We start from the raw sequence: 24,108 nt of genomic DNA on the forward strand, positions 1-24,108 counted from the left end.
AGCATTTTCATGAACTTCGCCCGGACGCGAGTTGAGGCGATTCGCTCGTTGTTGAGGCAGCAACGTGCAGGGTTCCGTGTAACACGCACCGGGGGTTACTGGTGGGTACCACTGGGCTGTGAGGTCGGGGGCGTGCTCCCTGTGCAATCCGCACGTCGTCACACTGCGCCGGCCATGTTCGTGCCCTCGCTCCGCAGCGCCGGAGCAAACCAGGGAGCAGTTCGTGACCCTGCACCCCGAGCAGACATCGTTCAACGTCGCCAATTTGCAGATGGGTCGCTCCTACCTCTTCAAGCTCACCCCCATGCTCACCACGGGAGAGGGGCAGCCCGAGTCGCTCACCCACCTCGTTGGTGAGTGGCTCTCTCTCCTCCGACTCCCTCGTCTCTCACCGCTCACCCCGGGCGCGGCACGCTCACCCACCGCTCACTGCTCACCGCTCGCGCCCTCCCCCATCACCTGACGCAAAGGTGCCGCCTTAAACGTTTTGACGTCCTGCGTCCGGTCTAAGGTACAGGTGCAGCCCTGCAATGTCTTACTCAGGCCGCTACTGGCAGGAGGAACTCTACGAGAGGGAGCTCTGGAGAGCCTCAGGTCCGGTGGACTGGTGACAACACCGTTTAAAACAGTGCGATGCTAACGGGGCAGTGACATTGCCCAGTGGTAGCATGTTCACCGGTTAATGCAGTGAGTCACGGTTCGAATCCAGCAAGCCACCCTGGTTAATACTGCACGTATAAATTAACCATTTATACTGCGGGTGTAATCTCCAACAAATATGAACCTGCTTCATGATGGACGTGACGGATGTTGTGCATGAAGAGTAGACCATTGCATGCCAGCGCCACAATCCAAATTTGCTGTGTTTGAAAAATTAGATGGAAACTACTTAATTTGGAGACACACAGCAATCATCGCCCCCTACAGAGAAAACTTTGCAGGACCCTCATGAAAATGTTGAGAATCATTGAGGCTTTCCTGAGTAAACAAACGAAATTTTAAAAAGTCATGCAAGAGCCTCCTGACAAAGAGTCTTTTATTTTCATGTTTTGGTCTCATGGTCGTTTTGCTTTTCCAATTCATACCTGTCAACCCCTTATCAGTGCTTACCTTATTACAGACCAATTCAGACCTTATTGGTGACCACGTGCCCTTATAAATCCATACGTTCATCCGACAAAGTCTCATCACAAGGGAGACACACAAACAAATAGACAAAAAATTGCCTTTTTTGCCCTCATTGAAACGGCTGTACGCCGCATGGACCTGAAAACTAAAATTCCCTGCACAAGAATACGGGGTAAACCGTATGGGTTGACAGCTGTGCCATTCTACCTCGTGCCATCCCCTCCCATCTTTCTGTGCCGGCTGCCATCTTGTCAGTTTGCAGAAAGGCCCGGGGAGACATCGTGTTCCTCATCGACGGCTCTACGAGCATCGGCCTGGAGAACTTTGCCCTCGTGCGACAGTTCCTCCATCGCATCGTTTCCTCCTTCCCCACCATCGGGCCCGACACCACGCAGGTGTTTGCATGTCTCTCTCTCTATCCCCGTGGGCACGTGTATTTTTCTTCGGGTCCTCCGGTTTTTCTCTCCACATTTAGAATCAGCATCGCGCGTTTAGAGTAATTGGCGGCTATATATATATATATTTCAACGTGATATAGCCAGGTCGCTTCTGAAAAAGAGCTATACAGCTCAGTGGGCCTCACCTGGTAAAATAAAAAATAAAATAAAGATGCCCTTGCTCCATGGCCTTATGACCCAGCCAACTCCACGACGGCTTTGGTGGCTATCAGAGCGACTTCAAGGAAGACGCACGGTGGCCGGGCGGTGGCCGGGTGGCTCGGTGGTCAGAGCGCCGAGCTCGCACAGCTGAGAAGCTGGGTTCGCATCCAGTCACCCGCCTGCGATTAAACCAGAGAGTTGATGGATTGAGCCCGGTCACGAATGACTGCACAAAAAGAAAGTGTCATGTTAAATTTTAGTTCTGCCCTCAATCTGCCGAAATTCCAGTTTGAGAATTAAAATATCAGTTTGTCTGTCAATGCGCTGTAGACGGCGGACATGTTTTTGGTTCACGTACGCATCGCAGTATTTGTCAGGAAGGCCGCTGGGCTCGCCGCACCACGAACCTCTGCGGCGAGCGGCAAAATGCGCCGCCGCTCGGCCGGCGTCACCGATCATCGCGCGATCTCGCCGTGTGCAGGTGGCGGTGGTGCAGTACAGCACCGACCCACGCAAGGAGTTCATGCTGAACGAGTACCGTGACCGCGAGCTGCTGCTGCAGGCCATCCGCAGCCTGCCCTACATGGGGGGCAACACGCGCACCGGTACGCACACACGCACGCACACATGCACACAATTAGCCTCAACAGACTGTTGGAGCAAGTGCTGTTAGTGAGTGCTGTTAGCGAGCACACACACACACGCTGCTGCAGCAGCTCAACAAGCCTCCCCGTGGTCGCACCGATGAGTCAACCTCTAACCAGGATGTCAACTCGCAACCTTCCGATTGCGAGCCTCTCGCTCTACCATTGAGCCACCAAGGCCACGTGCCGTCTATGCTTCTCAACTTAACAGGTGCTCACTCACGGTGTTCACTCGCTGCGTCTCCGCATTTGTGAGTGTGCAGGCCGGGCGATCGAGTTTGCGCTGTCCACCATATTCCTCCGTGAGGCCGGGATGCGCGCAGACACCCCTAACCTTCTCATCGTCGTCACGGACGGCCGCTCCCAGGACAACGTGTCGGTCCCCGCGTGGCACGCCCGTGCCGCAGGTAACCGCGTGCAGACGCACAGCTCCGGGGTCAAGGGTCGGGGACACTGTATTGTACGTAGGGGAATACATGTGCATGCGTGCGTGTGTGCATAGGGAGTGGTGCTGCAGTGGTTAGTGCACTGTGCCCATGAACCCAGCCACCAGAGTTCAATTCCCGTCCGCGGCTAATGACAATATACCCACGGTAATAGCCAGGGTGGCCTTGCGAGATTCGAACCGCAAACCGCTGCAGGAAGCGGCGAAACGCGCTACCCTTGGGCCGTGCCACCTCACCTAACGTACGTTCGTAAATGCGGGCGCGTGCCTCCTCCGCGGGCAGGCGTGCGCGTGTATGCGGTGGGAGTGGGCAGCTCAGACCCGGCGGAGCTCCGCATCATCACGGGGGAGCCGGAGGCTGGGCCCTTGCCCGGTCGACGCCGTTCCGTGTACTTTGCCGACTCGTTCGAGGACCTGACGGCGATCGGGGAGGAGCTCGCCGAGTCAGTGTGCCAGGGAGCGGTCGAGCCCGTCATACCGCCGGTGACTGTGCCACCACGACCACCACAACTAACAGAAGCAACAGCGGCAGTGCACGGCGTCGCACCCACGCACACTCACAGTGAGGGCGCAGTTCTTTTCTCGTGCCTTCAGCTATTATGCCTAGCATGGTCCCAAAGGCCAAAAATATCAAACGACCATCAACATGCAGCAGGACGTTGCAAGATATCAGATTGTAACAAGTTTCTTGAATTGACCAACGTGCTCAGAGCTTGGCAATAGAGACGATTGGGAGGGAATTCCAAAGTGAAGCAGTGCAGGCGAATCTGCAGAAAGAGAAGCGTTCTGACCTGCAGCGTGGTAGGTAAATGAGTGGGTGAATGAGTAGGTAGGTTAGCGAGTACATGGGTGAGTGTGTTGTTGTGACCTCCAGTGTGGTGGTTGAGTGAGTGGGTGAGTGAGTGGCGAAGTGTCTTGTTGTGACTTTCAGTGTGGTGGTTGATTGAGTGGGTGAATGAGTAGATGAGTGAGTGGGTGAATGAGTGGGTGAGTGAGTGGGTGCGTGAGTAGGTGAGTGAGTGGCGAAGTGTCTTGTTGTGACTTTCAGTGTGGTGGTTGATTGAGTGGGTGAATGAGTGAGTGGGTGCGTGAGTAGGTGAGTGAGTGGGTGAGTGTGTTGTTGTGACCTGCAGTGTGGTGGGTGAACTCGGTCAGTGTGGAGGAAATGAAAGAGTCAATATCTGCTAGACCGAGTCCTCAACAAGGGTGGAGGAATTGACGAGTACATTTCAGGGGGACAGTAACGATCGTAGTAGCAATAGCAGAACGATAAGGAGTAGGCGACTCTACTACTCATGGGAGGAGTTTGTGGGGTGGCAACGCCCCTCCCAAGCTGGACACCTTTATTAATAAATTTTTAGTAGTTACAAGATTAAAAATAATATTTATATGGAAAAGGGGAACCCCTGCCCCTCCCCAAAAAAATAGAAGTCAAACTCCACCTATGCTATGCTGAATGAACCATTGCTCGATATTTGCACTGTGCCACCCGACGGACGGTCACATTCCGAAGTGAGCACGTGTCTCTGCTCCCTCCACCCCTGTCGCTGCAGAGGCCCGTGGAGCCGTGCGTCATCCAATGCCCACAGGTGAGACGGGCAGCCTCCGCGGAGACGCATCGCCCACCGCGACCACCACTCAGGAACTTATACCGTGACTGCAGATTTCCTCCGAATTTTTTAATTTTTTGTAAAAATCTGCTTGTTTTTCACAGTATTCATTTGCGCATGCCAGACGCATGGGACGCTGCCTGTGTAATGGTTAGCAGCAACACTGGACCTGCAGTCCGGCACTTGCCGATTCGACTTGGCACCAGTTCTGCCTGCCTCCCCACTCGTCCGCCACAACATTCTCCAGCGTCTTGATCTGCGATTCACATGAATGATGACGCTATATGAAACTAAACCATGGTCGTCATTTCACTCATAATATATATATTTTTTTCTTACAGGGTGCAAAAGGAGACATGGTACGTTATACAGCAGTGCTATTTGTGCATGCATATTGAACTCATATGTACATAGCAGCACTGAACCATTGGTGGAAACTCCGCGTTCATATGGAAATACCACTTGTATGTATGTTCGGTTTTGCGTTTGAGTGCATTTGTATTAATGTGTTTATGAATATCAGTGTATGTGTGTAGGCATGTTTAGGTACATGTATGTTATCTCAGTCAGGCTATCCATGGCACCTGGGTCTGTCCTGTGACCTCCTGCCAGTTAGCCTTCGACACTTCACATGGCCTCATAATGCACCTAGCCTGACACAAGCGCCGTGGTGATGTCACCGCCACTTAGTGGCGAACGGCGGCTGTTGTTGCACTCGGGAGACAAAGGCGGCTTGGGCGTTGTGCTGGCCACCCACCCCCTCGTGTGCCATGCCGGCCTTTATAGGTGCACGCTAACAGCACTTGCCCCTACAGTCTGTTAAGGCTATACGGGGGATCTTTGTTTTTGTGTAAGTATATATAATGTAGGGAACAGTAGCGTAGTGGATAGCACACTGCACCTTGAACCAAGAGACTTGAGTTTGATTCCTGCTCATGACCAATAACAGTGGAGAATATTTGAATGGGTCCTGTGCCTCCCCTAGTACCTGGTGCATTGTGTAACCATCAGAGTGTGATGTCTTGGCCATCATAGGTGCTCTATAGCAGCACTTGCCCCAACTCACTGTTAAGGCTATATGGGGGATCTTTGTCTTTGTGTCTTTGTGAACCCACAGGGCAGAAGAGGTGCACAAGGGTCACCAGGTCTACGAGGAGATATGGTACCCAAACACTTACATACACACATACACACACACTAACATACACACACTCACAACAAACACTCACAACACACACTAACACACACTCACAACACAAACACTTACATACACACATACACACACACTAACATACACACACTCACAACAAACACTCACAGCACACACTAACAAACACTCACAACACAAACACTCACAACACAAACACTCACAGCACACACTAACACACACTCACAACACAACACTAACAACACACACTAACATACACCAACATACACCTACACACACTCACACACACACTAACATACACACACAACACACACTTACAACACAAACACTTACATACACTCACATACACCTACACACTCACAACACAGACTTACGTACACACACACTCACACACTAACAAACACTTACAAACACTCACAACACACACTCACATACACCTACATACACTCACAACACACACTCACATACACCTACATACACTCACAACACACAATAACATACACACACACACATACACACACTCTCACAACACACACAACACACTTACATACACACGCTTACACGCTAACAAACACTTACATACAAACACACGCTCACACACTAATAAACACATACACACAAACATACAAACACAGACATACATACATACATACAAACACACGCTCACACACTAATAAACACATACACACAAACATACAAACACAGACATACATACATACAAACACACGCTCACACACTAATAAACACATACACACAAACATACAAACACAGACATACATACATACATACAAACACACGCTCACACACTAATAAACACATACACACAAACATACAAACACAGACATACAAACATACAAACACACGCTCACACACTAATAAACACATACACACAAACATACAAACACAGACATACATACATACAAACACACACTCACACACTAATAAACACATACACACAAACATACAAACACAGACATACATACATACAAACACACGCTCACACACTAATAAACACATACACACAAACATACAAACACAGACATACAAACATACAAACACACGCTCACACACTAATAAACACATACACACAAACATACAAACACAGACATACAAACATACAAACACACGCTCACACACTAATAAACACATACACACAAACATACAAACACAGACATACATACAAACATACAAACACACGCTCACACACTAATAAACACATACACACAAACATACAAACACAGACATACAAACATACAAACACACGCTCACACACTAATAAACACATACACACAAACATACAAACACAGACATACATACATACAAACACACGCTCACACACTAATAAACACATACACACAAACATACAAACACAGACACACAAACATACAAACACACGCTCACACACTAATAAACACATACACACAAACATACAAACACAGACACACAAACATACAAACACACGCTCACACACTAATAAACACATACACACAAACATACAAACACAGACATACATACATACAAACACACGCTCACACACTAATAAACACATACACACAAACATACAAACACAGACATACAAACATACAAACACACGCTCACACACTAATAAACACATACACACAAACATACAAACACAGACACACAAACATACAAACACACGCTCACACAATAATAAACACATACACACAAACATACAAACACACAAACATACAAACACAGACATACATACAAACATACAAACATACAAACATACAAACATACAAACACAGACATACATACAAACATACAAACATACAAACATACAAACATACAAACATACAAACATACAAACACACGCTCACAATTACAGTGGTACCCCGGAGATCGACCTTAATTCGTTCCAGAAGGCCATTCGAACACCGATTTGTTCGAACACCGATTTGTTCGAACACCGATTTGTTCGAACACCGATTTGTTCGAACACCGATTTGTTCGAACACCCCTAGAAGAATTAATGTAAATGACATGAATTGTCTTCTTGGTTCTTTCGATAAAGTCATGTAGAAGGGAAATAATAAAATACCGAAAGAACCAAGAAGATGAATCCCTGCAGTCACGAAAGCTTTAAATCGAAATTTTACATTAATTGGTTCCAGACACAAGAAATCTCTCATTATAAAGCATTTTTACACAAAGTTTACAGTAATTACATGCATAAAATCATACAAAAAAACAAGAAACACAATAAATAAATTGAATAAATGAATAAATATATGGAATAAATGAAATAAATGAACATTGAACTTCACTTTACCTGTAGTAAGGAGAGTTGTTGGCTTGAGTGGAAGGTGGTGAGGAGGAGGAGGTGGTGGTGTTATTGTTTGGAAGGAGAGTCCCCTTTGTCTGAGCAAGCGTCATGCACGCTGGCCACACGCATCTCAGCCGATTGCCCGTTCGACCTTAGAATTTCGTTCGGTGTCCGGGGCAAAAAATGTTCGGAAACATAGTTCGAACATCGATTTGTTCGAGTTCTGGTGCGTTCGATCTCCGAGGTTCTATTGTACTCAAACTGTACATACACACGAACGAACTAACACACAGACACTCAATTAAACGTTAAGTCGCACACTTATCATCTTACATACATACACACTCACACATGCAAAAACATACATACACACGCTCGCACATACTCGCACACTTACATGCACTCAACACGCATACAAGCTACGAGTGCACGTGTGTAAACACTCCTCATCAGCCATGCTCAATCCACTGCTGGACGAACGCCTCGCCAGGATGTCGCCATCGCTCACGATCTTGTGCTCCTGTGTGCAGGGACCCCCCGGCGAGCCCGGCGTTCCCGGCAGCGGGGGCGGTGGAGAGAAAGGGAAGAAAGGAGAGCGGGTGAGCACCTGGCTGCCCCGGCTGCCCCGGTTCCGTGCGACGTCGTGACGTCTCGAGTTCATCCTCCTGGCGATCGCAACGGCCTTGCTTTGTGTCTCCGGTGCTCGGCTGCGTCTGCCAAACAAACAAAAAATCACTAACAATGTCGAGTTCCAAACGTCTCGTCACGGGGTTACACAGACTGCGATAGCTTTGTTCTAACTTGGTGCCGCTTGAATGCAAATTTCCGTAAAATCAACCACACGTTGTGGTTTGGCCGGGACAGTTACAGTGGGTTCAAAAAGGCTGTGTCAGTGTCCCAAAGCATATGCGAAAAACATTGGGATTTTGTTCATATGAAATATTTGCTGGCCTGATATATTCAAATTATTATGTGGACGATGGGCAGGACTGCCTGAGCAATTGGCGGGGCTACCTGATCAATGGGCGGGACTAGCTGAGCAGTGGGCGGGGCTACCTGAGCAATGGGCGGGGCTACCTGAGCAGTGGGCGGGGCTACCTGAGCAGTGGGCGGAGCTACCTGAGCAATGAGCGGGGCTACCTGAGCAGTGGGCGGAGCTACCTGAGCAATGGGTGGGGCTACCTGAGCAGTGGGCGGGGATACCTGAGCAATGGGCGGAGTTACCTGAGCAATGGGCGGGGCTACTTGAGCAATGGGCGGGCTACTTGAGCAATGGGCGGGGCTACCTGAGCAGTGGGCGGGGCTACCTGAGCAATGGGCAGAGCTACCTGAGCAATGGGCGGGGCTACCTGAGCAATGGGCGGGCTACCTGAGCAATGGGCGGGGCTACCTGAGCAATGGGCGGAGGTACCTGAGCAATGGGCGGGGCTACCTGAGCAATGGGCGGGGCTACCTGAGCAATGGGTGGGGCTACCTGAGAAATGGGCGGGGCTACCTGAGCAATGGGTGGGGCTACCTGAGAAATGGGCGGGGCTACCTGAGAAATGGGCGGGGCTACCTGAGCAATGGACGGGGCTGCATGAGCAATGGTCGGAGCTACTTGAGCAATGGGCGGAGCTACCTGGGCAATGGGCGGAGCTACCTGAGCAATGGGTGGGGCTACCTGAGCAATGGAGGGCGGGGCTACCTGAGCAATGGACGGGGCTACCTGAGCAATGGGTGGGGCTACCTGAGCAATGGAGGGCGGGGCTACCTGGGCAATGGGCGGAGCTACCTGGGCAATGGGCGGAGCTGCATGAGCAATGGGCGGGGCTACCTGAGCAATGGGCGGGGCTACCTGAGCAATGGGCGGAGCTACCTGAGCAATGGGCGGAGCTACCTGAGCAATGGGCAGAGCTACCTTAGCGATGGGCAGAGCTACCTGAGCAGTGGGCGGGGCTACCTGAGCAGTGGGCGGAGCTACCTGAGCAGTGGGCAGAGCTACCTGAGCAATGGGCGGAGCTACCTGAGCAGTGGGCAGACCTCGTTGGGTAGTGGGCAGGGTCACTTGAGCATTGAGTGGGGCTAGTGGTTCATGGGTGGGGCGATGTAAAAGTGGGCAGGGCTCATGGAGGTCAGGGAGCCCCTCACCATGTGGCCTGGTGAAGCCTCCCAGAAATGTGGCAGAATTAATTATCGCACCTCTTCCTGATCCATATTTTACATTTACCAGTATCCGTCATTTCTATTGATGGATTTAGGAATGCTGCCGTGGTGTAGCGGTTAGAGAACTAGACTTGCAATCCAGAGGTCGCTGGTTCGATCTCCTGGCACGGTGGTTGAAACATTGTGTTCCTGTCTACCGAGCAGCATAAACGGGGTATACCGCATTCGATCTGCAGGTTACGTGCGGTCGGGTAAACTATGGGTATAGCCACCTCTTTCGAGATGCCTGGCCAGCTTGGAATAGTTGGATAAATTACCCGCTCTAGAGGGGGGCTGTACAGTGGAAGGCCCTTCCTCCAGCAGTGGCGTGAGCAAGTATTTGGAGGGCTGTGCCTTAACCTGGAATCGAGAGAGGCATGGGCTCCAAATGGCGGGAGGAGACTCACAGTGCTGTCACCTGCGTGCAGGGTTTGCCAGGCCAGGATGGGTTACCAGGACAACCTGGTCGCCCAGGCAACTCAGGTCCGCAGGGAACACAGGGCCCACAGGTAAAACCAAGTAACTGCCTCAATGCACTGTACATACAGTGCACACATACGGCTTACACACGTGTAATCTATCTTTTAAATCTTGTATTTGTTGTCTTTATGAATCCCCCCCCCCCCCCCCTCTTGGACACCTGTGAAAAAGAGCTTTGTGGCTCATCGGATTTTTCTCCAGAATAAATAAAGATTCTAATTAAATGCTTATATTACACTTACCAATATTACGTATTCGTATTGTGTGCCTCATCTTTTTAGGGGGTGCAGGGACCAGCCGGCCAACCAGGTGAACCCGTGAGTATCGCACGACCTTAGCGGCGGGCAGTGAGGGCAGCCGCCCAGACGACAAAGCTGCGAGGAGGGTGCTAAACATGTCAGAGGGCCATAAGAAAAATGTGCACACATTGGGAAGATAGGGACAGAGACACATAAACAGAAAATTAGACACAGAAACATAGCGGGACCAACTAAAGATACACAGCGAGACAGATACAGTGAAACAGAGAGACACACAACAACAGCCTCCATTCGCCGCTAAGTGACGGGGACGTCTCCACGGTGCTTGTGCCAGGCCAGGTGCCCGTTTAGCCCCCTCTATACGACCAAACAGAAGCTGCTTGGGCATACGGTGGCTGCACACCGGGCACGTAGATATAGATGTGCACAGACAAGCAAAAGCAAGAAATACAGAGACACAAACTAAGGGAAAGCCGACACGAAAACACGTAGAGACATAGTCTCGGTGCTGAGACTGCTGTAAGTGGCAGTCCCTGAGACTGCTTTGTTTTGCTAATAATGCGAGAGTCGCAGTTTTGAGATGTATTGGTTTCTTTTGGAATGGGAAATAGCAGCGGGACCGTGGTCGATATTATTCTTGGATATTGTACATTGTGTAAATAATGTTTGTTATTTATAGAGGGGTCTTGTTGAATTTATTTTTCTTTAGTTGCATTAATTTCTCCAGTGGCCCCTGAGCTACTGTGCTTATGTTTGTTGATTTATTTCAGTGTCAACGTAGGTGATGCAAATTCAAACAGACGTGAGTAACAAATCCTCTTGTGAAACTCCTTCTAGGGCCGCTCGGGTCTGAACGGCCTCATGGGAAGCAAGGGAGTGAAGGTGAGCCATCGTCCTCGGCATTGTGCGTGTGTGTGTGGCTGTACCTGGATCGTGCTTCATACCCTGGACGTGTGCTGTACTGGGGTCATGTTTGTATTGCTTGTTGCTGTACCGTGACTGATGTGTACTATGCTGTCCACGCTGTATCGCACGTGCTGTCCTGTGATTTGGTGCTGCACTCCACTGCAATGCTGCTGGTATAAACACAACTCTGGCTGTCGCCTGATGAGGCTGGTTGTAATTACTGGCGAAACGACGTACTCGAATTGTAAATGTTGTGGGTTTACTCTCCAACACACCGGTGTGCTGTACTTGTAACGAATTGGTATGTGTTGTTTACGTGACAAACCTTACTAATTGGCTGTGTCGGGTGGTGGCAGGTTTAACGAAACATTTATATTTAGGCGATCTAACCCAAAAAAAACTATATTATCGATAAAGCATTATTTGGTGATGCTGTTGCTGCCTGGATATTCAAAGCGCTGTCTTCAACTCTCATCCACGCTTCCTCTCCAGCCCTCGCTATGCGCTGTGAGGAAGAGCCATTGCCTAAAGTGTCACCTAATTCTAACTTCTCATATTTCTTTCACTTGCACACTTCTTTATTTGTGTCCTACTTTGTCTTGTGAAGGCAGTGTTCCTACTGGTGGAAGTGGTAGGCAAACCGAACTTCAACGGAGGAGGAACAGCAAAACGACACAAACTCTCGGCTGAAGCCCTCTCGTCATTGACGTTGTCGTCTAGCTCCTGATCAAATTGCCATACGCAGGAATAGAATAGGGGTAGGCTGCACATTTATAAGCCTTGTACTGTGCACTGATTTTCAAAGCTAAGAATTATTTTAAAAAAACTGTATTTTCTAAATTTGTACAAAGCGGTAGGGTTAGCTTTGAACATCGGTCTGCGGTGAAAGGTATTTGAGTCACTTAAATCAGTAGGGTTGGCACGTATGCTGTACTGTGGGTGCTACAGCAGTACGTGCTGTCCCGTGAGTGAGATTGCATCGTAGCTGCATGCTGTACAGGACTGTGGCCACGTGCTGTACTGTCCTTTCCGTACTGCATTTTCTATACTGTGAGTGCTGGACTGTGTGTTGTACTGTTTATGATGTACTATGCATGGAGTATTATGGTCTGCACTATGTGCGCTGTACTGTGTGGTATACTGTCTGCTGTACTGCGTATGCTGCATTGTATGTGGTGCAACGTGTGCCATGGTACTGTGTGTGCTGTTGTGGCCATGCACTGTATTGCGTGTCGTGTACTAGTGATTGATTTCCGTACCGTGTGTGCTGTACCGTGTGTTGTGCTGTGTGTGCGTGCCTAACCCCTGACCCCTGACCCAACCCCCTTGGCAGGATGGAATTCTCTCCCCCAGCTGCTTTAGAGGAGGGGGGGGGGGGCGCAAAGGGTCGGACTCTATGCGAGCGCACGCGGTCACGATTACCCCGAGTGGCGCGTGCCGCTGATTTGTGGTGACGGTTGCCCCAGATGCGGCTGATTGTGGCCCAGGTTTAGTCAATTACGCCGCAATGGGGAATGTACCCGCAGTGGAGAGATTTAGAAATTCCGTGACGGATCAGCGCAGATCTGACCCTGAGTTATGATAAATAATGCAGCGCATTCGAGTCGACGTGTTATCCGTATAAAATGGGTAACTCACCAATTTCTAAATTTCAAATGGTTTCTGGGCAGTGGCCCCTGCAAGTGTCGTGTGCTGCGATTAACGCATCAGCTTCACGGCAGCGCGCTGATCATGAGCGTGATTAAATAGAATCCGTGTTGTTTATTTTACTCCTTATTACAACCGTGCCGCCTCTCACCTCTTCCTTGTTTTACTTACTTACCACAGGGGGAACCGGGCCCTGTGGTGGATGGATCCGGAGGGATTCCCGGTCGGAAAGGGGAGCCAGGCCCAATGGTAAGCAATCGTTTCACATTCCCCCCCCCCCTTCCCCGGAGGCACCGTCCCTGTTGCATCAGATGCAAGTTTTATAAACGTCCTGCGTCGGTCCCATACGAAGCTTATTCCAACATCGGGATAGCCCCCGTACATTTGACGCGTTGACTGAAGCTGAACGTAGGGGGCGAGTGGGCTCAACCTGCTGGGGGCCCAGTGGCGCGCACACAGCTAAATGTTTGGCAGGGGGAGGGAGTTTCGCGGGGCAGCACAAGAGAGCGAGCGGTCTCCAGCTGTGCCAAGGTTGCCAAGCTACAGCCAACTTTGTGCCTGGAGTGGTCTTTTACGTTTTTTGTAGTTGTACGGTTTGACACACTGCCATCTTAAACCTAGCGTGACCTTGACCCGACTCCGTTCCCCCCGTGTCAGGGCCTCCCTGGGTCCCCCGGTTCGCCTGGCCTCAGAGGAGACTCCGGCCCTCCGGGTATGCCCGGCGCACCGGGAACGGCAGGCATGTCAATCAAGGTGGGCGAGCACGAGCGTAAAGTGCAGACACGCGCACGTGTACACGCGCACGCGAACGCACGCACGCGCATGTGAACACGCTCACGCGAACACAAGTCACGCACGCACAGATATTGCGCAAACGAACGCATATGCGCACATGCAAGGCGTACCCTCTCGCACGTGTGCACAGATGTTACACGCATGCGTGCACACACACGTTCACATACATGTGCTCAGACGTGTTCACGTAGACGTACGTGAATGTACACACCACGTGCATGCACTCATATTCACGAGCACGTACACAAACGTATGCGCGAGCACAAACAAACTCGCAGGTGCACGGACACGTACATACGGACAAGTATTCACGCAAATACGCGATTTTGGCTATCCACTAATCGCATCTGGAACTCTGCATCGAGAGAGAGAGAAAGTGACGATAGAGAAAGTGATCAGAGTTATTCGTTATATTAAATAATAGCATCACATTTAATTTATTAATTTATCTTTAGACGTGACTTAACCGAAAGAACCAAAGAATAATTCCTGCAGTCACGAAAGCTCCAAAATTAAGATTATTCGTTATATATTTATGGTAATTTATTAAAAAGAGCCCATTATCATTTTCCACGAAATCTGCTATTCACGAGCATCTCCAGAACATATCCCTCACGAATAACGAAGAAATACTGTATGCGAGGCATGCATGCACACGGACACATGCACACGTATACCTGCAGAATCACGCACACACACACGCGTGCCTGCAGACATCGCTTTGGCCACTCACCATATTTGCGACACCTGTACTCCAAGGCAAATCTCTACGTACGACAGGGATTGATGCAAATTGAATTGTACTTGTGTTCACCTGAAGCCGTGTGTAGCATAGCGCATGTTGTAATTCGTAATACATTTTTTGGTCAGGTCATGTAAATAAAAATGTGTGTCGGATACCGTCCTCCACCCGACACGGCCGATTGATGAAGTTGTCACGTGATGAACAAGTGTGACAACGTGTTGCTGCTTCAGCAGCACCACCGGTTGTGTTGCCGCGCGCTGAACACATGGGTGCAGACGTTTTGCTGGTCGTCACGAAGCAGAGTGTGTGACACGCTTTTTACTCGTGCGATTTGACTCTATTGTGAGTCGTAATTCCGTCGAGAAAGCCTGCTCCGTGTTAAAAGAGAATGTTGTATTTGGCGTGAACTGCAAGTGCTTTAATATAACAGGGACTCTTCTACTTACGAATATTCGACTTACGAACTGTCAGAGATAAGAACAAACCTGGTCCGTATATCCAGTTTCCTGTTCGGACTGAGAGTCGAAAATTCAACAGCCTCGCAATACATGGCGGCGGTAGGATCTACATCTGCAGAACGTGAAGGACCAGTGGCATCTACATCTACAGGAGATGATACAAATTTTAAAGCCATTCCCCGTGTTTAATGTATATACCGTACAACACGTTTGGAATCGACAGGAGTAAAGTTGGACTTACGAACAAATCGACTTACGGACATACCTCCGGAACCTAACTTGTCCCTAAGTAGAGGAGTTCCTGTATAATACCAGTGTTTAAAATTAAATAAAAACCGCGATCTACAAAGGTTTGCATGCTTCCTTACTTCTAGAGGGGCTCTCGCGAGCTCCGCCTCGTGGAGAAATCGTTTTGGCAACAGTGCCGTTGGCAAGTCATCGCAGGGCTGCGCCTTGACCTGCTTTGCTTCCCTCGTTCATGACAGCGTGTGCTTGATGTGTTTTCCAGGGAATCAAGGGCGAGATGGGCGAGAGGGTAACGATCATGTTTCATTTATTTATTTCTCCTTGAAAAAAAACACGAACGAACGTTGTGATATTTACGATGTCCGTGCTCACAGACGCATCCGTGTAGGATCACTGTCAGTGGTGGGACGAGTCTGTTTGCAGTGAACGCAGCGCCGCGGTAATCAATTCTGTCAGGCAACACCAGTTTCGTTCCCAGTATCATCAAGTCCTTGAAGAGGAAAATGGGCCAAACATCCCAAGATTTCACGATCTTTCTGACAATTACCTTTGCAACGGAAGCGAGGGTTTTCGGATAAACAAATTATAATTCGGACTTGTTCTGCGAGGCTAACTGTTGGTGCAAAAGACGACTTTTTGGCTCTTTCTTTTTTATATCCCTTTATCAATCCACCATTAGTTGAAGGCCTCCCCATGTCATATCCATCATAGGGGTTGGTTGGCCATAATTCACCACGCTGGTCAGTGCGGATTACTGCACGGGGAGGCCCTTGACCATTTCAGATGAAGCTCGCCACTGCTGTTAACCATGGCCGGGAAACAATCTCAGGTCACCGAGTGCATAGCATGGTGCGCTAACCACTGCACTACTGCTCCATCCCTGCATAGGAATACAAATGTGTCGGTTCATAGTGTAGCACGCGAACCATGCCATCATCATTGTCGGCCATGATTGATCCCCTGGTGAATGACGGCCTCCCCAAGCCATCGCCATCACACACGGTCCTTGGATGCAACAACAATCCACCTAGCTCCTGTGCACAATCCAATTTCATGACTCCATCTCCACGGCGATGGACGTCCTCTTCGGTAAAATCCCTCCTCGGACCGCACCTATACTCTTGTTTCATTTTTACTTGATTTGACAAATCACCGTGACGTGCTAGTGCCCACTGGTGCGTGGCGTGTTGTGGTGTTGAGGGCTAAATTGGTGAGCGCCTGGTGAGCTGTGGAACGAGGCGGTGTGACTGACAGGCCGGTGGAGGAGGGGGGGCACAGTCATTAGTGAGCGCGGATGAGCCACAGGCCAGGTCCGCATCTGGGAAGTGTAACCGCGGCATACAAACGCTCGACCTGATTCCTTTCACACCCCTGTGTGTGTATGTGTGGGTAAGTGTGTGTGTGGGTGTACACTGGTTAGTGGGGAGTGGTAGTGTAGCAGTCAGCGCACTGCGCTACGAACCCAGCATCCCGAGTTCGATTCCTGCTAACGCTCACGGCCAACACCAGTGACGATTATATGAACTGGTTCCGGGCCTCCCGTAGGTCGACTCAACCTCAAATGAGTACCTGGTGCTGTGTGTAAAAACATCACCACTGGGAAGATAAAGGCGGCAAAGGCATGGTGCTGGCCACCCACCCCCTCGTGTGGCGTGCCGGCCTTCATAGGTGCTCGCTAACAGCACTCATCCCAAAAGTGTATTAAAGGCTATATGGGGGATATTTGTCTTTGGGGATGTGAGTGTGTTTGTCAGGAGCGGTAGGGTAGTGGTTAGCCCACCACGCTACAAACCCACTCACGACCAATAACGGTGGCACATATTTGAACCTGGTCCTGGGCTTTCTCTAGGTCGACTCGTCTTTAAATTAGTGCCTCGTGCGGTGTGAAAACATCAGCACTTGGAAGACAAAGGTGGACGGACATGGTGCTGCTCCACCCGGCCCCTCAGGTGCCGTGCAGGACTTAATAGGTGCTCGCTAAAAGCACCTGCCCCAACAGTCTGTGTGGCTGTATGTATGTGTGTGCATGTTGAACTTTTTTCGCACCATACGTGGAGCGGGTGACCTGTGCCTGTGCTGCGAATGTCTTCACAGGGCCCAGCAGGATCGGCGGCAGAGTTCGGAGAGAAGGGGGAGCCAGGACTGCCCGTGCGTTCTCCTGCACGCAACGCTCACACACAGACGCACGCGTGTACTCGTATACTGACGTATTCACTGACATATCCTGACGAACGCGTTGGTAAACAAAACAGTGCGTTAGTGCGTCGGCAGTGGCACACGAGCCACAAGTAACAAAATCGCCACACTTTCATCGACAACACAGCCCGTAAAATTATTACAATATATCACAGACGACGTTTTGGGTGACGGTCCTTCTTCATCCGGTATTGAAGAAGAGCCGTTGCCCAGAACTGATTTTTTTTTGTTCTGCAGGTCAGCGATACGTTAGTAGCCTGTAGCCAAAATCACCTTGTATGCATCCGATATTGTCACAAAGGAAGCTGAGCAGGCTTTGACCCTGGTTAGTACTCGGATGAGAGGCTGCCAGGTATTACCCGGCATTACTACAGGAGTGCTAGGAGATGGCAGTGCAGTGATGGATTGTTGTTTCCATCTGTGGAGAGTCTCCGGCTGCTCCGGTTTATCCCACACGAAGTCAAAATTTCACGAATGAAATTGTCCGAACCTCCTGCGCCCCGATGCGTGGTGGTGATTCGATTCCTTGATCCATTCTCATTTCCCTTGGTTCATTTCTCTCGTTTGTTCAATTGAATTCACACCCATTAGCCCGGAATGTAAATAAAAACATTAGCTCTACATTTAAACACTAGACTAAAAACACTCAACTCTCACCCACAAGATTCGATAATGTGCATCGTCAGTGTCAATTGCTTATCGATACATCGAAGCTTCGTTTGTCATGCCAACCAAACATGGGTTTTCACTCTCCACAGCGCCTCAAAAATGCACGTGTGGAGAAATTAATGAGGGCGCAGTGCCGGCGTAATGAGGGCGCACACCCAATAGGCGGCCCTCGCAACAGGAAATGCTTCAGGCGTCTCTGTGATTTCCCTTCATCTCCCGCTTTAACGGAGGACACCGACTGATTTTGGTGGCATTTCTGAACTATATCTCCATATATATAAAAGGCAAAGTTGTGATTATGTGTGTCTGTTCAAAATGTTTAGCGTACTTCCCGACATGCAACAAACTTGAAATTTGCCATGTGGGTACTTTCCAGACTGTACACCATGCAAAAATTATAAAAATACACTTTTATGTTTTTTGGGGTGGGGGGGGGGCTCAATAATGCATATATTTTTTGCACGCCAAGTGAGCTGTGACGTCAAATCTGTCATGTGACCCGCGCATGTGGAAGCGTAACACATTATAGTGTAGTCGTTAGTGTGCTGCTGGGGAGACAAAGGCGGCCGGGCGTGGTGGATCCAAGTCCCGGGCGAAGCCGGGTAGTACAGCTAGTAATGCATATGTTACAGGCCTTGTTCAATCCACTGCTGGATGATGCCCCCCTCCCCCCACTCCCCCCACTTTGTGTCAGTCACGGGGGTTGTTTGACCATACTTTACCACCATGACAGGGCATGTCAATGTCGAGCGTGGCTGGCCAGCGCATCTGGTTTTACTGCAATGGACAGTAAAATGATCGGTCGAATGTAAAACCAACATTGCCTTTAGGTGTTGTTTTTACCGGACAACCTTCTGTTGGGGTGGGAAGGGGTTCGGCTGATTGGGAACATCTGTGAAAAAAGAGCTTCACAGCTCATCGGATTCCTCCAGTGTAAATTAAGATTCTGATTCTGAGGTGTGTCCAATCAGGCTGGGGGCGAATTGGGTAATCAAGTTAACTACCTCGCCTGGTATACAGGAGATCGTGGGTTCGATCCCGACCCTGACGACACCTGTATATTTGGAGTCTGCATGTTCTTCCCATGGTCACGTAGATTTTTCTCCGGGTCCTCCGGTTTTTCCCCTCCACATTTAGAATCGACTTGCGCTTAGAGTGTTTGGCTGCTCTAAATTTCCACATGATGATGAGCCATTTCGTTGAGATTGAATTTGTGAAAAAGAGCTATTTAGCTCTGCGGGCCTTACCTGGTAAAGCAAATTAGTTTAAATTGTTCCCTGCTGAGTGGAAGAGGGACATGCGCTGTAACACCAGGGTGTGCCTGGGTAATTTCCTTGGTTACTACAAATATATTATGGGGGAAGGTGTTTCACTTGCATTGTCCCTCGGCCCTGGCCAATCGCCTGAGCTCTTAACCTGGGACGCTGCCTGTGATGGTGTTAATGGACTAGGGTGGCTGTCTTGAGTCGCCCTCTTTTGTGAACGCTCAAGAACGAAGCTGATGCACCAGCATCTGGACAAATAGCCTCGCAGCTTGTTCACTGCTTGCCGAGTTTTGCACCCTTTTACAATCACGCTGGTCAGTGTGGGGCGGTTGGGCAGGACGGACATGTTCATGCATTACACTGGCCACTGGTTGTTAACCGTGGCCAGGAATTGAACTAAGGTGGCCAGGTTTATCGTGCGACGCGCTAACCCCTGCATCGCCGCTTACGAATTGCCGCAGTCCTTAGATATAGGCCTCTTCTATTATTATTTTTGGTTCACCGACCTTGCCCCTGTTTGTCTCCCCGCCACCACCCCTCCTCCTCCTCGCCGGACACCCCTCACCAGGGCAAGCAGGGTTTGCCTGGCACCATTGGGCCTCTCGGGCCCCCCGGCGTTCCTGGAGCCCATGGAGACAAGGTATTCTCTCCCCTGCCAACTCTCTCCCACGACTGTCAGTGACCCTCCTAGAAGGCAGTTCTTAGCTGATGGATGTCACAAGAAACTGTGTCGCCCATGAAGACAAATTGCTCTTTTACCGTGTGGGAAGAGCTCGCGATGTCACTGCGGTTTGACTGCTGGCGTAACACATGAAAGAATCAGCAATGGTATTTCACGCATGCGAATTTCATCGTGTGATGCGATTAAGTATCCAGAATTCTAGCGCAGCAGTGCATCCTCTCATGTCAGGGAATGGCCTGTGGAATGAGATATCACAGAACTACTGCAGAGATGTCTTCAAGTTGTATACCTTCAAGTGGACTGTGGGCCTTTATGACTAATTCATTTATCCGAGCAAGAAAATGTTGTATCAGTCTTCACCTTTTGATCAAAATACCCCACGACAGCACATACGATATAAACATATTAATATTTTTACGAATTTTATCCATGGTAACATGATCAAGTGTGTGGCTTTTGTTTTGACCCCTGACCCTGTGCTTTGACTCCTGCTACAGGGGGATGCTGGACTGGGTTTGCCAGGGCAACCAGGAAAGCCGGGAGATCCTGGCGAGCAGGTCTGTGCACAGTCCCTGAAACGCTTCAAAGTGAAGGCTAACATTTGGAATATCGCAAGGGTTCTGATGTTTGCAAATGAATCCTCTCTGTCTTATTGAGGTTTTTGTTGTTGCAGGGCTTTCGTGGGCCTCCCGGAGCTATGGGGCCAAAGGTGAGAATCAGCAATTGCATTGTGGATCTTTCAGAGGCATGTGACCCCACAAGAGTTTTGTTTGTCTTAGTTTGTTGCTGTGTTGTTGTTTTGCCTTTGTACTTTGACCGTTAAATACCTTCGTGTAGTTGCGAGGTGGATCTATAAATGTCCCAGTTTAACACGTAGGCTGTCGCGACCAACATTATCTATAACGGAGGTGTTTTGGGTTAGTTTGTTCGTTCGTCTTTCAGTCCGGGTAAATATTACGAGTAAATATCACGCGATCGAAGCCAAAAAAACCTCTATTATAGAGAAACGTCCCCAGTGGAGGGGGGCAGTCCTCAAATATGAAGATTTTTAAATGGGGCGCTACACATATTTTCTCTGGCAATTATTTGGGATCTCATACTGTAGGCCTGCGATCATCCCCAGCGCATCTCTCCAGCCCCATCCCCCACATCTGAACGCTGTTTCTAGATGATGATTGGTCCAAGTATTGGACTGAGTCACGATGTCATGGGCATGGAAGAGGAGGATGGCATTTGTCCTTAGCAGAGGGATTGTGTATGTGTGTATCTATATGTGTGTGTGTTAATTCTTGCAGGGTGATCCTGGGCCAGTCGGGCCAGTGGGCTCAAAAGGGGACAGAGTAAGGATTATGCATTCACTTACAGTGATTGTATACACTACAACAACACCAACAACACCCGCCATTCACCTCAAGAGTGGCGGTGACGTCGCCACGGTACCTGTGCCAGGCCAGATGCAATTTGAGGCCACTTTAAGTGTCAAACGCTTGCTGACAGGAGGTCACGGGACAAACCCAGGTGCCATGGGTTGATTAACTGAGATGACTGGCAGATGCATCCCCTGTGCCCCCAACTGTGCCAACTAGTTGTGTTTTAGCCGCCTGGCGCTCCGCTCGTTGTTGTGAGCGTCACTCTTCTGCTCTCCGTTATTGTTGGAGGGCGACTGCCTCCAACTGCCTAGTAGCATCATTCATGAGCCTCCTCCATTCTATATACAAAGACAAAGATCCCCCAGATAGTCTTAACTTACTGTTGGGGCAAGTGCTGTTAGCTAGCACCTATGCCGGCACAGCACACGAGGGGGTGGGTGGCCAGCATCACGCCCGGCCGCCTTTGTCTCCCTAGTGGCGATATTTACACACCGCACCAAGTACTCATTTGAGGCTGAGTCCACCTAGAGGAGGCACAGGATCGGTTCTGATAATCGTCACTTGTGTTGGCCATGAGCGGGAATCGAACTCGGGCCACCGGAATCGTAGCGCAGCGCGCTAACTGCTGCACTACCGCTAACCCTACACTCGCGCACACACACCCACGAACAAATATCACATTAGCTGGAGCCCTTCAACACTCGGAGGTTGCCAACTCCACACACACTCGCAGATCACACGAGATTCATGTTGGCTGCAACTCTGTTTTCACCACCGAGGTTGCCCGCGCGACATGCATGTGCTGATTAGGTTGCGTGTCCTTGCTGTGTTGCAGGGAGAGAGGGGGGTCATGGGTCCTCCTGGCGACAAGGTAAACCTCTTGTCCTGTCAGCGTTAGTCTCCGTGCCGATCTAACGACCCTATTTGATATATATTTTTAATCTTAGGCAGGCAATGATTTGCAGATTGAGCAATGTGAGGAATTGTTTTGGTTAATGCTCACGATTTGATTTGAGAATCTGTTAATTAATTTTATTATTTCCCTTCTACGTGACTTTACCGAAAAAAACAAGAATATGAATCCCTGCAGTCACGAAAGCTTTAAATCGAAATTTAGTTTTCTCTGTTTTTCCGTCTCCTTTGTATTGTTTGTTTTGTTCCTTCTGCCTCGTTTGTACAGTTTCAGTCACTCTATCAGCAGAAATGTAACGTCAGTGTAAATCAGTGGTTCTCAACCGGGGGTACGCAGACCCCTGGAGGTACCTGGCAATGTCCCTGGGGTTATGTGAGGTGATTTATAAATTTGTGAAATTATATCATACGTGAGAGTCATTGTTGTATAATTACGTATGAATCTGTCAATATAAAATAACTCCGATAAATGTAAATTCATGTGGTAGCCTAGAACGGTATAAAAGACCTTTTAAAACTAAATTATTATGAACAATGTGGTTTCAAAGAGTAACCAGCGAGCATGAACAAATGACGTCACGCATACAGAGCGTCCATTGAAATGTGTTTTAATCGCGTGCAGTTACTAGCTCGTTAGGATATCTCACAAAATTGACAATTGGTTATAATATTGATGTTCATTATTCATACACTTATTTTTCAGAACCATGTTGGGTCAGGCAAGGGGGTGTTACCCGGTTGAAACAAAGTTCAGCAAGGGGTACAGTCAGTGCCGGATTAAGCGAGTGCGAGGCCTGTAGCATATGTTATAAAGGGGCCCTAAATAAAAAAAAAAGCATAAATATTCAAACATAAATGTTTAACTTGCATAGTAAAGTAATTGTATTTTTTTCATTTGCTATACAGCCAGATAATACGACAAATCGCTAACCTTAAACACCAATTCGTTCATAAAAGTTTAAGGCAGTATAGTACTATAGTAATAGAGCAATTGCAGAATCACTGAACCGGAATTGATAGCTTGAAAGGATTTAGCGTGGGGTCCTTGAAAGTGCGGGGCCCGTAGCATATGTAGCTACTTTTGCTACTAGGATAATCCAGTACTGGGTACAGTCGCCACACAAGGTTGAGAACCACTGGCGTATATAATATAATGTTCATCTAATTTTCACAAATTGTAAATCGATTCTCACATACATGATTCGATGCGTGCATATTGAAGGTAAGGACTGATCTGATTCGACGGATACTTGCGGCGTTACGTGCCTAATGATTGTGCCGTCAATGTCAAGATGTGAAATTAGGAAATCTCCATTGGCAGAAAACAGTGTGACCGTCACCTCGTGTTTTTGAGAATGGCCTGTGGATGGTGACATTACAGAACTACCTCTGAGGTAATTTTCAATTAACTC

The 24,108-nt window shown here is 49.0% G+C and overlaps 1 protein-coding gene across 7 annotated transcripts in view; it reads left to right on the forward strand.

Moving 5' to 3' along the window:
- Nucleotides 1–24,108, forward strand: part of COL7A1 (collagen type VII alpha 1 chain) — a 274,004-nt gene that overhangs the window by 60,149 nt on the left and 189,747 nt on the right. For all 7 annotated transcript variants that reach the window (XM_061552025.1, XM_061552030.1, XM_061552024.1 and 4 more), the window contains exons 18-38: nt 198–353; nt 1,384–1,523; nt 2,209–2,332; nt 2,635–2,778; nt 3,100–3,299; nt 4,370–4,405; nt 4,768–4,785; nt 5,544–5,588; nt 8,412–8,480; nt 10,494–10,574; nt 10,827–10,862; nt 11,643–11,687; nt 13,539–13,607; nt 14,016–14,111; nt 15,865–15,891; nt 17,697–17,750; nt 20,301–20,372; nt 20,912–20,971; nt 21,088–21,123; nt 21,710–21,754; nt 22,620–22,655. In XM_061552025.1, coding sequence (XP_061408009.1) covers nt 198–353; nt 1,384–1,523; nt 2,209–2,332; nt 2,635–2,778; nt 3,100–3,299; nt 4,370–4,405; nt 4,768–4,785; nt 5,544–5,588; nt 8,412–8,480; nt 10,494–10,574; nt 10,827–10,862; nt 11,643–11,687; nt 13,539–13,607; nt 14,016–14,111; nt 15,865–15,891; nt 17,697–17,750; nt 20,301–20,372; nt 20,912–20,971; nt 21,088–21,123; nt 21,710–21,754; nt 22,620–22,655 — 1,589 coding nt within the window. The remainder of the gene's footprint in view (nt 1–197; nt 354–1,383; nt 1,524–2,208; nt 2,333–2,634; nt 2,779–3,099; nt 3,300–4,369; nt 4,406–4,767; nt 4,786–5,543; nt 5,589–8,411; nt 8,481–10,493; nt 10,575–10,826; nt 10,863–11,642; nt 11,688–13,538; nt 13,608–14,015; nt 14,112–15,864; nt 15,892–17,696; nt 17,751–20,300; nt 20,373–20,911; nt 20,972–21,087; nt 21,124–21,709; nt 21,755–22,619; nt 22,656–24,108) is intronic.

Source organism: Lethenteron reissneri, chromosome 15 (assembly GCF_015708825.2).
Source record: "Lethenteron reissneri isolate LAM-NWPU_2019-01 chromosome 15, ASM1570882v1, whole genome shotgun sequence".
NCBI lineage: Eukaryota > Metazoa > Chordata > Hyperoartia > Petromyzontiformes > Petromyzontidae > Lethenteron > Lethenteron reissneri.